Here is a 14894-nt window from a genome sequence, read left to right as displayed (position 1 = left end):
TTGAATTATATTTGTAAATAATAATAATAATAATAATAATAATAATAATAAAATAAATTAAAATACCAACTTTTATTGACGAATCAAATTATTACAATGTATTTGCTGTAAATAAATTTAAAAATGTAGTTACAAACAATTTAATAAAAATGATAAAAAATAAAATTAAGGCACACATAATTAAAGAGTAAGAAAATATATAGAGATATGTATTCGTAATAATAAATTGTATAGTAGTCTATTAGTAATCACTATCAACAAAATGGTACTTTAATACAAGAAAGAGAAATAAGGAAAATAAAAAGCTAATATTAATAAAAAAATTATTAAATGTGTTTGTTTGGGTTGATCCTAAGACCAAGTGTGCAAAATAACACTCTCAATTAGGGGTGTTCAAAAAACCCAACCATCTACCCGAAGACCCGTAAAATACCAGACGGGTATTTTGGCATTTTTTTCAATTTCAAGGGTCGGGTACCCGACCCGCTAGAATTCCCAGTTCACGGGTCGGGTCATGGGCTAGTCTTTTGAGGTCACGGGTACCCGCAATACCTGTTTACAAAAAAATAAAACATAAAAATACCCTTGGGGTTTTTTCTCTCTCCTCTTTTCTTTCTTGTAGCCGCCCTCACTCCCTCCTCTCCACTTTCTCTCTCATCCTTCATTCTTTTCTAAGTCCTCTCTCCTCCTTAGCTTCCTTCTTCTTTAACTAAACTCTCCTTCTCACTCTTCCTCTCTAATCTAATTCCTTAAATAAAGGTTTCATTCTATCAAATTAATTCTCAATTTAAGGTTTTGTCTCTTTTCAATCCTCGAATTCACTTTCCTCTAGGTTCTCCGGGTACGAATCCAATCTAAAAGAGATTAAACCCGCCCTAAATTGGCCTCTACTTAATTCTTATGATATTCTTGTGCACTTTTCGATCAACATACATACAACAAATTAATCCTAAGCATATTTAATCTATGTTTTTAAATTATTAATGCAAAAATAAATTTATTATTGGCAGTCACTTGAATTAAAATCACATTAAGCCTAAATCAAATTATTTATTATCTTATTAAGCGTGAGTTCAAGTACAAATTCCCTTTAAACCTGCAAAAAGGGCGTGATCAAGCAATAGCAATAAATCATGATTCATCAAGCAACATATGATTAATTGACACAACAATCATCATCATAATCAAAATATCATCAAAATATGATTAGCAAGATCCTAGGCATGATACTAAATGGATTAATAACAAATCCTACCATGTCACTATTTAAAATCAAAGCTTTAACCTAAACATGATACTAGAAACATGATATTAGAAATATTAGTTAACACCTTAAACATGATACTAAGTAATCAAAATCAATGTCCTAACATGATACTAGGAATTAATTAACATTATACTCTAAGCATGATTTCTATATCAAAAGAATAGTTGAGTAATTGAATTACTTACTTTGATGCCTCGTATTTCTTTTTATCAAAACAATACACACGTTAGTAAACTTCAAGAAAGATTAAATCAAATAAATAAATCAAATATAAACTGAAATATGGATTCGGAACCAAACCCTCAGAACTATCAACCTTTCACGTCGAGGTCAAAAGCAACTTCGAGGTTTGCTAGGAGTATTCAAATTAGGGATGTTAATGGGGCGGGTCGGGGCGGAGGTTGGTCTTCCTATCCCCATCCCCACCTAAAATTTTCATCCCCATCCCCATCCCCTCGGCGGGTCCAAAATTCATCCCCATCCCCACCTTGACAGGTACAATTCCAAAACCATCCCCGCCCCACCCCCCACATGGAAATTCATCCCCATTTAATCCTCACCTAAGACCCGCCTAATCCTTACCTCCTAATACAAAATCCAACATAATTAATATAGATTACAAAAAAAAAAAAAAATTATTGTTAATATTACACACATTTTTCGTTATAATATTAGTGCATTACAAATTATAATATCTACTATTTTATTTTACATAAATTTTTTTTATAAAATAGTATAAAAGTAATAATTTTGTTTTTAAAAATATATAGATGTGGGTGTGAGGTGGGGATGAGGCGGGTACGAAGTGGGGCGGGGCGAGGATGGGGTGGGTACAACGTAAAATCCACCTCGCCCCATCACCCATGGCGGGTGTGATTTTTATCCCTATCCCCGCCCCACCACCTGCCAAGCCAAGACCTATCCCTACCCACACGCGGGGGTTATGCGCCCACGCCCCTGTGTTGTGTGCCCGCGCCCCTGGAGCAGGGGATCTTCTCAGTGCGCTCATCAATGCAAGTGGTGCGCTCCTCTTGACCGTCATTTGGTATGGAAGTCCCAAAATGAGTTGACGGTGGGTTCAACATAACATTTTCATGTGAGCGCAACATGAGAGCGCAAGCACCAAGTCTTGGAGCAAGCCATTCCTTACTTTGTGAGCCATAAAGGAGCATCTACCTTGCACTTTAAGCATGTTCTATCCTGAGGAATCACCATGAAAGGCCTTGGACTCTTTCTCCTGAAAATATAGAAAAGTAACTAAATAAAAGGAAAAAGACGATAAAAGGTATGAAAATACAAGAAAAAGGGAGAAACAACTAGAAATAGACCAACTAGAGAATAAAAGACTAAAACTAAGGAAAAAGGCATAAAGAAAGCTATAAAAGTAACTAAAATCATCCCAAAATAACGCTATTTGAGTGCCATAAATGACACTAATCAAACTCCCCCAAGCAAAACTTTTGCTTGTCCTCGAGCAAAAACAAAAGCAATTAGAAGTAGGATGAAAGACTTATTCAAATAAGAAAAAGGAAAGAAAGGGACAAGAATATACACTAAGACTCACTTTCATAGGAATCACGGTTTGTTTTTAGCTACAACAAGCCCTTAAAACCCCAAAGTCGCCAATGAGGATGAGTGAGGTCTCATAAGGATTTCCAAAGAGCTTAACGCATAACTCTCAAAAACAAAATGAGGCAAAGCATAAAAGGAAAATAAAAACAAAAAGGAAAAAGAAAACAAAAGTTTTTGAAATGGACTTTTGCAAATGACCAAATACAAATGAATATACAACTTTCTAGACAAATAAGGGTATGTACGTTGCAAGATATCCGTGGTTGATTGAAACATAAAATATGCTAAGCATAGAGAACTAATCAGACACAGTTCACTTTCATCCCAAATAATCTTACCGCGTTCTCCCTACTAGTTTCAAATCCACCTTTAGTGAGTATCTCAATGATTCCTCGAAGGAACCGGAAAAGAAAAGATTTTAGGGCTACTCGACATCTTGACTATGCAAACCGCTCCATAGGCTTGACTCACATCTCCCTCCACCGACTTGTGACTCAACCACAAAGGTCAAAAGGTCTTGGAAAGAATTGTAACTTATGGGCAAAAAGGTCAAAGGTAGGCTAGAATTTGAAATTTGGTGGTATACCTAATTTGTGAAGCAAAGGGTGATCAGTCATCAACACCATAATCAAGTTATCACCAAATAAAAACACCAACACCCCCAAACTTATTTAAAGCAAAAATCACAAGCATATATACAAAAGCATAAGAACGCTTTCACCCAAGGTTAAATGGAGCATTGTCCTCAATGCTCTAAACTAGGGAGATCACACTTACATCAAAATATTTTTGCTTTTTTTTTTTCATTTTTCGTTTTTCATTCTTTTTCAAAGCATTTGCTTTTGCTTTTCTTCTCTTTTTTGAACTTTATTGAATTGTCCTTGCCTCTTTTGACTATGGACGACTTTTTCAACTTTGCATTTGCCTTTTATTCACACAATATACACAACACAAACTTGCTTTCATCAAAAGTACCAAATAACCACACTTATACTCCCATAAGCTCCAATAAATATGGACCAATTGCTTCACAAAAACCAAGAATAGGAATAGAAACAAAATAAATGGCTATAGAGCTAGAGATATGGCTAGAAAAGAAGGTTCAAGGCTCAAATGGTCAGCAAGTAGGCAAATGTAAACCCAAAACCAAAAACACAAAATCTAGTCCTAATAAAGGAAAAATTACCACGTCGAAAAGATGCATTTGTCTTTCCCAAATGGTTCGGTCGTGATCTCGAGAGATAAAAGTCAAATTCTAGATAAAGTAAGCGATAATCAAAGATCCATATGCCACTCATACAAGATATGTTGAAAGCTAGAAAAAGTGAAACCCCACATGGTTGTAGCAAAAACTCACTATTAGCTTCAAATCCACTATAGGAAGCAATAACTTACCACAAACAAGTAGACTCGGGCTTTAAGGTCCCAAAGTTCTTTACTCACTTCCTTAACATACTCTATCCTAGAATCAACCAAGCATATTCTTAAACTGTTCACACCATTACCATATAGGAAGTTATCCATTCAAAAGTCTAAGTTCGAATGGTATTATGTCCAAGTCATAAGCGAAAACAACAAGGAAAACCAAACGAAAAACAATCACAAAGCCTCACAAATCTTTTTTTTTTTTTTGATTTTTTTAAATGAAAAGAAATAGAAAGAGAAAAGAAAAGAGAAGGAAAAGAAAAGGAAAGGTGAAAGAAAAGCACAAAGATGCTTGCAAAACCATATAAATCTCAATCGACAAACAAGTGGTCATACGACAATAACGCCAATGACCCTAAACACCCATATGGTGTTAATAGTAAACATCCTCGAACCGTTAAACTTATCCTAAACTATTCCTAATATATTCAAACAATAAAGAAAGATAAAGAGGGAAAAATAGAAAGATCTCACCAAGCAATCCAACCTAGGCTTTAATAAATGGAACAATGAAAAGCTTACACCTCCATGTTGCTCCACGAAGGAATAGCAAGAACTACATGGCAATGTGAGAAAGAAAAAGCATATACACAAAGAAAAATGTTTGTTACTTCAAAACAAAATCAACAAAATAAAACTACACACTGACTAGAAAGAATTTGTATCATAGGGGTTTGGATTGAAAGGAAGCATAATCATGATTATTTAAGCCGTCATCAAAAACTATTCACAACTATCATTGAGAAATATCATCACAAATTATCAAAACCAAAGCAACGGGAATCATCAAGAGAAATCATCATCAAAACAACAATAACCAACAACATCCTCAAGGCATGAAAAAAGGCATATGCATAGCAAAGCGAAAAGACAACAAGCATATCCACAACAAGCATTATCAAAACACCCACACCCCCCATAAAGACTAAAGTCCCCCCAAGCTAGAAAGAAATAATCTCAATATCCCAAAAATCAAATCAAAAGATCACATAATAAAATGGATGGAGGTAAAAACATAAAAGGGGGACTATTGACCACAAGGACCGACCTAACCATCATCATCCTCCCTATCATAGGAAAAGCCGGATGGGAGACCATAGTGATCCCATCCCCTGATATAACCGGGTGGCCAACCATAATGACCTCAATAGTTATCTTGTTGCCAAGAGGTCAAGGGAGTAAATTACGGGGGCAACTCAAGGGGTGCAAGGTGAGTGGGATTGACATAAGGGTAGTTAGGATCACCTTTATAGTCGCTCCCACTGAGCACACGGTAATCATAGTTATCGTACTCATTCGGAAAAGAGCGTAGCTCGGTACTAGGTCCTTGTGGACCTTGCCAATAAGGATATATAGCCTTACCATCACCCCCCCGAGACGACACGGGACCGTGCTGCGGCAGAAAATATGGGTAATTAACCGCGGGGGTGACCTCGCCACGGTTAACGCTCGCATCATACAATTGTTGTTATTGGAGAAACATACCTTGTTTCATCTCTACGAGGCCTCTCATTTGATGGTAGATAACTTCAAAATCTTGATCGTACATGCCTTCCATGCTAATTTGCATGCCCTTCATTTGAGCTTGCAAGGCCTCTAAGTCCGAGTTGAAGAATTGATGTTGTTGTTGTTATTGTTCATCATCATTACCATCACCATACTCCTCCTCCTCCTCATCAACCGATAACCGATTACTGAAGGGCATAAACCAAACATTTAAAGCATCTCGTTGCAAGGAAGTTAAGGAAGGGTTTGGGAGATAACACCGGTGCTCATTCCTTACTAACCAATCGAACACCTCATCATTGTTATTCTTTGCGATGAAATTCACTTGCTTGAGTTGAGGGATGTCGAGGTAGAGATCTTTAGCATCCACCACCGGAGTACAAGAGGCAAAATAACGGTCATACCCTAGCTCCGAAGTTAACCGAGTGACCATACTCCCGCAAGTAATCTCATCATCTTCCTTCCTCCTACCATTGATTCACAACTCCTTATGAATAAGTGCCCCATGTTCAACCTTCCTCGCCACTCTTCTCTTGTGGCTAGCCAAAAAACCACCAACTCAAGCTTTGACAACTTTCCTAAATCTTGCTTTGGGAAAACCGAGTACCCCAAAAACCTATGCAACACCGGAAGACTTGGTTGGAAAACCTCACTTTCAAAAGAGTAACGAGCATTGAATTGCTCCTTGCCCAAAATTGCATTCCACCATGCATACTCTGTATACCCATTAAAGTGCTCATGTTCGAGAAAGAGGAGACCGGCATCGGGATTGAAGTCAAGAGCTGCATTAAATTCCCGGAGTGAAAGAGTATGGGAATGATTGAAAAGTTGGAAGGTAATCTCATAGTCATCATCACCAATCGCGGTGGTAGAGAAGGAAGCAAGAAACTCCCTAGTAGGCTCAAGATAGGTACGGTAGGAGGAGTTCACAAAAACACTTATCCAAAGGTTCTCAAAGAGCATCCATAAGTCCTCATTAATGCCCAACTTGATCATATCACGTCTATGATAATGGCGAGAGGGTCGTATGATTCTCTTTTGGAGGTCGATGTGGATTGGTTTATGTAGTGGGTTATGGAGTTTTAAAGTAGATAAAGGTAGGGTTCATTAGAGGCTTGTGTTTGGGGGGTGAGTGGAGGCTCCTCAATCCTCACTTAGGGCTCCTTCCCCTTTCTCCTCTTTGAAGACAATGCATGGATCTTGGCCTTGGCTTTGGCTACTATAACCTTGGTTGTTATAGTTGCCTCGGAAACCTTGGTTTCCTTGGTTCCTATAACCACCATTTTGGTTATATAGTTGTCAAAGTTTCCTTGGTGATGATAATTCCTATTCCTTTGACTTCTTTGATTATCAAACCTTGGACCATTGTTGTTATTGGATAAAAAATTCACATGCTCATTATCATTGTTATCAACATCATCACATCATCACATCCATCTACAAATGCATGAGGGCAATTAGAAGAATCATGCTCATATGAACCACAAACATCACAAAATAAGCATGCACTAGGTGTAGGCGTCATTCGAAGAGCGCCTACGTTAAGCATGTGTGAATATGCTTGGCACTCATAGGAAGTGGGAATTGACATATACGTGACACGGGATAAACCTAGGTCGTTGGCAACTAAGTTCCCCGATTAAAACAAAATTTGTACAACCAAACCCAACCCTAGGTATAGAGATAAGTCCAGGTCGAACCTAAGGGAATGTGGTATTTACTATGGTCTCAAGCTTAGGGAGAAAAACACTCACATCAAAATATTTTTGAACCTTTTCATTTTCACATATTTTTTACTTTTGTCAAAGCTTTGTGAACCTGCTTTGCTTATTCTTATTTTTTCAATTTTTCATTCTTGAACTTTATTGTCCTCGCCTCTTTTAACTATGGACGGCTTTTTCAACTTTGCATTTGCTTTTTATTCACAAAATATTTACAACACAAACTTGCTTACATTGAAAGAACCAAACAATTATTCACATCCACCAAAACTCCAACAATAAAGACCAAATGCTTCACAAAAACCAATGATGGGAACAAGAATGAAACAAAAGGCTCAAAAGTTAAAGATGTGGCTTGAAAAGAAGGGTAGAAGGCTCAAATGGTTAGAAAGAAAGAAAATGTAAACCCAAAACAAATAAAAGAAAACTATCCTAGAAAAGTAAAAATTATCACCCCGAAAGATGCCTTTGTCCTTCCTAAGTGGCTCGGTCGCGATCTCGGGAGATGAAAGCCAAATTCTAGATAAAGTATACAACAACCAAGGATCCATGCGCCGCTCAATCAAGAAATGTTGAAAGCAAGAAGAAATAAAACCTCACATGGTTGTTGCAAAAACTCACTATTAGCTTCAAATCCACTAAAGGGAGCAACTCCTTCTTACCATAAACCAATGGAATCCGGCTTCAAGGCCCCAAAAGTTCTAAACCGCTACCTTAGCATACCCTATCCTAGAATTAAGCACAGATACTCTCAAAACATGCACACCGATACGACATAGGAAATTATTCATTCAAATGCAAAGGCTCGGATAGTATTATGTCCAAATACAAAAGCTAAACAACTAAAAAGATGAAAACAAAGCCTCAAAATCTTTATATATATATATATATATATATATATATATATATATATATATATATATATATATATATATATTTGGTTGAAAAATGGAAACAAAAGGAAAAAGAAAAGAAAGAAAAAAGAAAAGGAAAAGAAAAAGAAAAAGAAATGCGCAGGAATGCATGCAAGACATGTAAAACCCAATCAACATACAAGCGGTCATTTGACAACATCGCCAATGACCCCAAACACTCTAAGGTGTTACAAGGCAAGCATCCTCGAACAATCAACTCATCCTAGACTAAACCTATTCTAAGCAAACAAGAAAGTTAAAGGAAAAGAAGAAATAGAAAGATCTCACCGGGTACTCCAAGCAATGCTAATGAATAGAAATAAGAAGAAGCATAAACCTTCATGACGCCCAAAAGCAAAAGCAAGGATAACATTCCAAGTGAGAAATAAAAAGCTATAAACAAAGAGAAATTGTTTGTAACTTCCAAACAAAAACTTGAAACATCTAAACTGATACAAAAATGATCATAGAATCAGAGAAGCATTATGTAATAGCAGAGAGAAAACTCATCCATCCAGAAAACAATCAATCAGCAGGAAAACAACGATCAATCAACTAAACTGACATCATATCATCATCATCAGAAAACAACCTCATCAGACAGAAATCATCATCATAAATCATTAGCAGAAATGAGACAGAATCTCAAAGACAGAACCGCAGTAAACCATAAAAGCAAGGGGAAGACCAAAGTAGCACAATAAACATAAAAATACTCCCCTAAGCCTAAAGTGAGCTACCTCCCCCCCCCCCCCTAGCCAAAGCCTAGCAACAAGCAGGCAAAAGAACAACATCAATGCAAAACAAGCATTAAAGGGAGGGTTGCCAATATGGTATCACTTGGCACTATGGTAGGGGGTAGAATAGGTACTTCCCTCACCAACTTCAAAAGAGACATGGCTAACAACATCATTCACCACCATTGGGCTTTTACCTCTCAACCTACTCTCCCTATGAGCCTTATTCCTATCAAAATAGTGAGACCAATCCTCAAGAATCGGCTCACCCAAAAGCCCTCATCGACTAAAGGTTTCGGGGATTTGGGAATGGGTTTGGGTTAGCCGGGTCGTATGAAAAATCACAACCTCCGGGCCTCTTATAGTCGTAAGAGGCCGGAGTGGTCCCCCTAATTGCATTAGGGGGCACATAGGGCCACTCCCAATAGGGGTAGCACAAATTAGGTCTATGGTCCGGGTCATATGGAACCCATTGAGGTATAGGTTCTTGTTAGACTAAGAGGTGGGGTAGTTTACATAAGGCTCAATCTCCCCTCTCATCACATGCATGTCATAGACTTGTCTAGCATGATTGTCATATCCTAATACAAAGTCATTCCCTAAAGGTGAAGAATTTAACACGTTGGCAATGTAATCAATCTTTGCATGCAAAATAGACAAATCACAATTAGAAGAAGAGGATGAAGAGGAAGAGATCAAAGGAGTACCTCCCCGGGACACCGGGGGTAAATCTGGAAGGAGAGTATGAATGGGAACACAAGAATTGATGCGAAGGTTGGGCAGAGGAGCTCGCTTGAGAGAAGGATGAATGGGCCATTTGTTGGGCCGCCAAGGGAGAGGAGTGCCTACGCACCGAGCAGTGGCCTTCGAGTGAGGGATAGGGCACCAATCGGTAGTCCGAGAAACTTTCTAAAAGAACAAGTCCTCTTTAGTAGTCCACTGCAAAAACTTTTGGTTGATTAAAGCATATGTGTTGAGGAGGTAGGAGGGAAATTCTCTCGACGATCCCGAATGGGATCAAGAGACAAGATCATCTTCTCATACTTCTTGTTGAGAGAAAGGGCAATGATGGTGATCAAACCACCCAATTGGACGCTCCCTGAGAGGAATACACCATCGCGAATGTCGACAAAACGATCTATAAATTGAGTCCCATAATCAATGACCCCAATATCATCGAAAGGATGATCAGCTAGCCACAACCAACTAAGTTCTTCCCTTGAGATTGCACTAAGAGACTCCTTTGAGAAAAAGGCACAGGTGAGAAGGCGATTAAAGTATCTCAAAGCCGGATGAATTATCGAGGCCGCCTTGGAGTATTGAGGTTGGTAAGATCCCTCAACTGAGATGTGCAGCCACCATCGGCCCTCATTATAATCATGATTGTTTTGCAACACCTCAAAAGCCGGGTAGATATACTCGGAATCTTCCGAAGGGGCGGGAAGCTTGAAAATATCGTTAAGGAAGGAGAGAGGGATAGAATGGTCGTTGTTAAACATCTGGAACGTCAATTTGTAAGCAGGCTTGCCATCCACTTTTTCTTCATGTACTTCAAGAGGAGAGGAACTCAAAAGTGAGACGGGCATAAGTCAGAGCATTTAAGCCAATGAACTCCTCTAAACCAAGATTTTGGGCCAAACACCTCACATCCTAATCAATACCAAGCTTTGTAGTTGTTGATCGATCATAAAACCTTGTTGATAGAAGCTTTCGGGAAGAGAGCTGGACAAAGTTCTCCTAATGCTCGCTCTTTGCAAATTCAATACCGCAAGTCTCACTCACATTTGGTGGGGGTGGCACTAGCTCACGGGAATTCGAGCCACGGGCTTGTTTAGGGTATCAGAGGGGAGCCATCTACACAAACAAACCAAGATAATATTTCAAAAGCAAGAAAGATATGGTGCTCTCCACAAGTTGCATAACCAAAATGGATGAATCCACAACAATCATTGAGCTAGAATGAATAATATGTCACATAGAAAGTATGTAAGAACATTCAAACCACAATTTAAGCAAGGATTCACAAGCCATTTGAGAATAAAGAGTGAGTAACAACATTCATATAAAAAGGGTGAACAACATTCATAAGCACTATGACAATTTAAAAGAGGGTGAAGACCAAAAATGGTGGTAGCAAGATAGTATCACATTCAAGCAAAATCATAGCATTACCAATAATCATCATGAAAGCAAAATTTGGGGACATGAAATAGGCAAAGTAGAAACACCATTAAAGCATACATCATAACATTCAAATCCAACAACACAATACAAGGTGTGAAATTTAACATGAAAATCAATTGAAATAGAGAATTCATACCTTGAATGATGGTTTAATTCAAATGAAATGGAGAACAAAGCACAACTACTAGCAAATAACCCCAAACTTACAAGTTCTAAAAACCCCAATAATAATACCCAAATCCTCAACTTTGGAGAGATAAAATCAATTTCAAATCATAAAATTGAGTATTTGAAGTGATTATCAACTAAGAAAATTGAAAAATGATGATTTTATGATGAAATATAGCAGCAAAAATAGGGAGAATGCTTGAACACTACAATGAAAGAATGAAGCAAAATGAAATAGGAGAGAGAGAGAAAAGAGAGGGGTGCGTTTAAGGGGGAACGCAGCAGAGGTGTGCGCCCGTGCCACCCCCTGCGAGCCCGCGCCCATCCTTTGCGCGCCCGTGCAGGCCACGCGCGCGACTGCGCCTTTCCGGGTTGCTTATATTCGAGCAATTTTTGGTGCGCACACCGGTGCACACAACACCCATGATGATGATAGACACGAACATATGCAGTTTCTAAATCCCTTTTCTATGGGTTCAACACCCATAATTCATGAACCCACCATCTTGAACCCACCAAAGCCCAATTCTTACTCAAACCTTCCAAAAATTACAAGAACACTTCATTTTCAAAATTTGCTACCAAGATTGTTAGCAACTAACCTCCATCATCTCAAAACTACCTAAAATCACAACAAACAAAGAAAATTGGTTAGTTCATAAACATCAAGAGGAAAGATAAAATCAAAAGAAAAAAGGAAAGAAAGTTAGAAAGCCGGGTTGCATCCCGAGAAGCGCTTGTTTAACGTCATTGGCTTGACGTTCTCCACCCCTTTTCAAGAGGGATCATAAAGAGTCATTCTATGAACAAGGCCAACAAAAAAACCATCGTAATACTTCTTGAGCCGGTGGCCACTGACTTTGAAAGGAGATGATGAATCCATTGAAGAAATTTCCACAACTCCATTAGGAAAAACTTCTTGCACCATGAAAGGACCAATCCATCTAGACATGAGCTTTCCGGGGAACAACTTCATCTTAGAATTGTAGAGGAGAATCTTGTCACCAACACAAAACTCACTTTTCTCGATAAGCTTGTCATGAGCTTCCTTAGAACGCGTTTAGTAGGTGCTAGCACAATCATATACATCAAGTCGAAGCTCCTCTAACTCATTAAGATCTAACCACCGTTGCTCTCCCGCACTTGATAAATCAAAGTTGATTTTCTTGATCGCCCAAAGAGCGTGGTGTTCAAGTTCCACCGGAAGATGGCAAGATTTTCCATAAACAAGACGATATGGAGTGGTGCCAATAGGAGTCTTAAATGCTGTTCGATATGCCCACAAGGCATCATCAAGTTTGTCCGCCCAATCTTTTCTATTTCTAGCAACCGTCTTCTCAAGAATCAACTTGATTTGACGATTTGACACCTCAATTTGACCATTTATTTGAGGGTGATAAGGAAGGCCAAAACTAGGGCTGGCAATCGGATCAGGTCGGGTCGGGTTCGTGTTCGGGTCAGCTGATTTCGGGTCAGCTACCCCCTGACCTGAACCTGATCCATTTAACATTTCGGGTTGAAAACCTCAACCTGAACCTGATTTTTTTGGGTTCGGGTCAACCTGAAAATGACCTTATTTGACCTGATTTTTTATTTGGGTTTAAATAAGGTTATTTCAACCTGAAATTAACCTGAATATGACCTGAAAGTCTGAAACTGACCTAAACAAGTGAACTGCCAAAATTTTCAAAGTTTTAAACCACAAACATTCGTGCTTCAAACAATCAAACTTAACAAATAGTCCAAAATCAAATAGCATAATCTAAGTATGGTACCTAACTATCAATTACAAACCAAGAGTGTACTAACAAATTACAAACCAAACAAGTTTAAATATTTAAGTTCTCAAATAACATTAATTAGAGGATTCTATGTGGCGTATCCATTCTTGTTCTGCATCTTAAGCTTCATAAATGGTCCACAAAACATTTCCAATTGAGGATCCATAGAGTGGTGGACATAATTACTTCCTGCCAACACTCAACAGTCACAAATTGGCACATTATTAATTTATTAGCAAAAATAAACAACAAAAATACATAAACTAGCAAAAAATCGATACTATGTATCATAAACAACAAAAATCCATAAACTAGCAACATCAAGTCGTAAACTTATAAATAAAAAACAAAAATCAACACAAAAATTCACATAAAACATAAACTAGCATGAATTATTCGCATAAATCCATAGATTAGCAAGATCTATTCGTATACTTGTAAATAAACAACAAAAATCAACACAAATTAGCAAGATAAATTCACATAATTACTTAAACTAGCTTGAAATTTCGCATAAATCCATAAATTAGCAAGATCTATTCGTATACTAACAAAATAACAAAATCAATTCGCATAAATTCATAAATTATGAACAAAAAGCATGAAAAAAATAGTACAATACCATATGAGAGTGAGAAGATAGTGAAGTAGTCGAATTCAACAATGGTAAAGAACTTTGATTCAACAATGGTGAAGGGATTTAGGGTTTTTGAGGAGAGAGAAAATTAAGAGAGATTGAGAGAAGTGAAGCCAAGGAAAACGGCTGATGAAAAAATTAGGGGAACAATAAGATTTTAGGGTTTTTTCATTAGAAGCCTCTTTAGGAATTGGGCTGGGCTGGGGTTTTATAAGCCTTTTTACATTTTTTTTTAAACTTAAACTAGTTCGGGTTATCAGGTCGGGTTCGGGTTGACCCGACCTGATTTTGACCTGAATTTTTTTTTTGGGTTAAGTGGGTCGTTTTCGGGTTGAGATTTTCAACCTTAACCTAACCCATTTAATTTCGGGTTCGGGTTCGTGTCGACCCATTTAAGTTTTCGGGTCGAAAAACTCAACCCTAACCCGCTTTTTTCGTGTCGGGTTTGGGTCGGGTTTTCGGGTCGGGTCAGTTTTTGCCAGCCCTAGCCAAAACGTTGATGAACCCCATGCTTTTTCAACATCTTCCGAAAAGCATTGTGCACAAAATGTGAGCCATTTTCACTAATCACCGCCTTGGGAACACCGAACGTTGGGAAAATAATCTTCTTAAACAATTTCATCACTACCTTGTGGTCATTTGTTGGGGAGGCAATGGCCTTAACCCATTTTGACACATAATCCACCGCCACAAGAATGTATTGGTTCCCATAAGAAGAAGGAAACGGTCCCATGAAATCAATTCCCCAAACATCAAATACTTTTAACTCAAGGATTGGTTGTTGAGGCATTTCATTGCGCTTTGAGATGTTCCCGGTACGTTGACATCGATCACATGATTTGACAAAACCCCATGTGTCCTTGAAGAGATGAGGCCACCACAAACCACCGTGAAGAATCTTAGTGGCGATTTTAGAAACACCCATATGACCACCACTAGGATCCGAATGACACATCTTCAAAACACTTGGCACCTCCTCATT

The 14894-nt window shown here is 38.1% G+C and overlaps 1 protein-coding gene across 1 annotated transcript in view; it reads right to left on the bottom strand.

The window, feature by feature from the left end:
- LOC145566629 (protein FAR1-RELATED SEQUENCE 5-like) overlaps positions 1-5822 on the bottom strand; it is a 31037-nt gene extending 25215 nt beyond the window's left edge. The window contains exons 1-3 of the mRNA XM_081625986.1: positions 5750-5822; positions 4787-4820; positions 4235-4328 (exon numbers count right to left, since the gene is read on the bottom strand). Coding sequence (XP_081482112.1) covers positions 4235-4328; positions 4787-4820; positions 5750-5822 — 201 coding nt within the window. The remainder of the gene's footprint in view (positions 1-4234; positions 4329-4786; positions 4821-5749) is intronic.
- Between the last annotated feature and the right edge of the window lie 9072 nt (positions 5823-14894).

Source organism: Chenopodium album, chromosome 11, assembly GCF_948465745.1.
Source record: "Chenopodium album chromosome 11, dcCheAlbu1.1, whole genome shotgun sequence".
Lineage (NCBI taxonomy): Eukaryota > Viridiplantae > Streptophyta > Magnoliopsida > Caryophyllales > Amaranthaceae > Chenopodium > Chenopodium album.
Note: the sequence above shows the minus strand (reverse complement) of the source record. Positions and strands in the feature narration are given on the sequence as shown.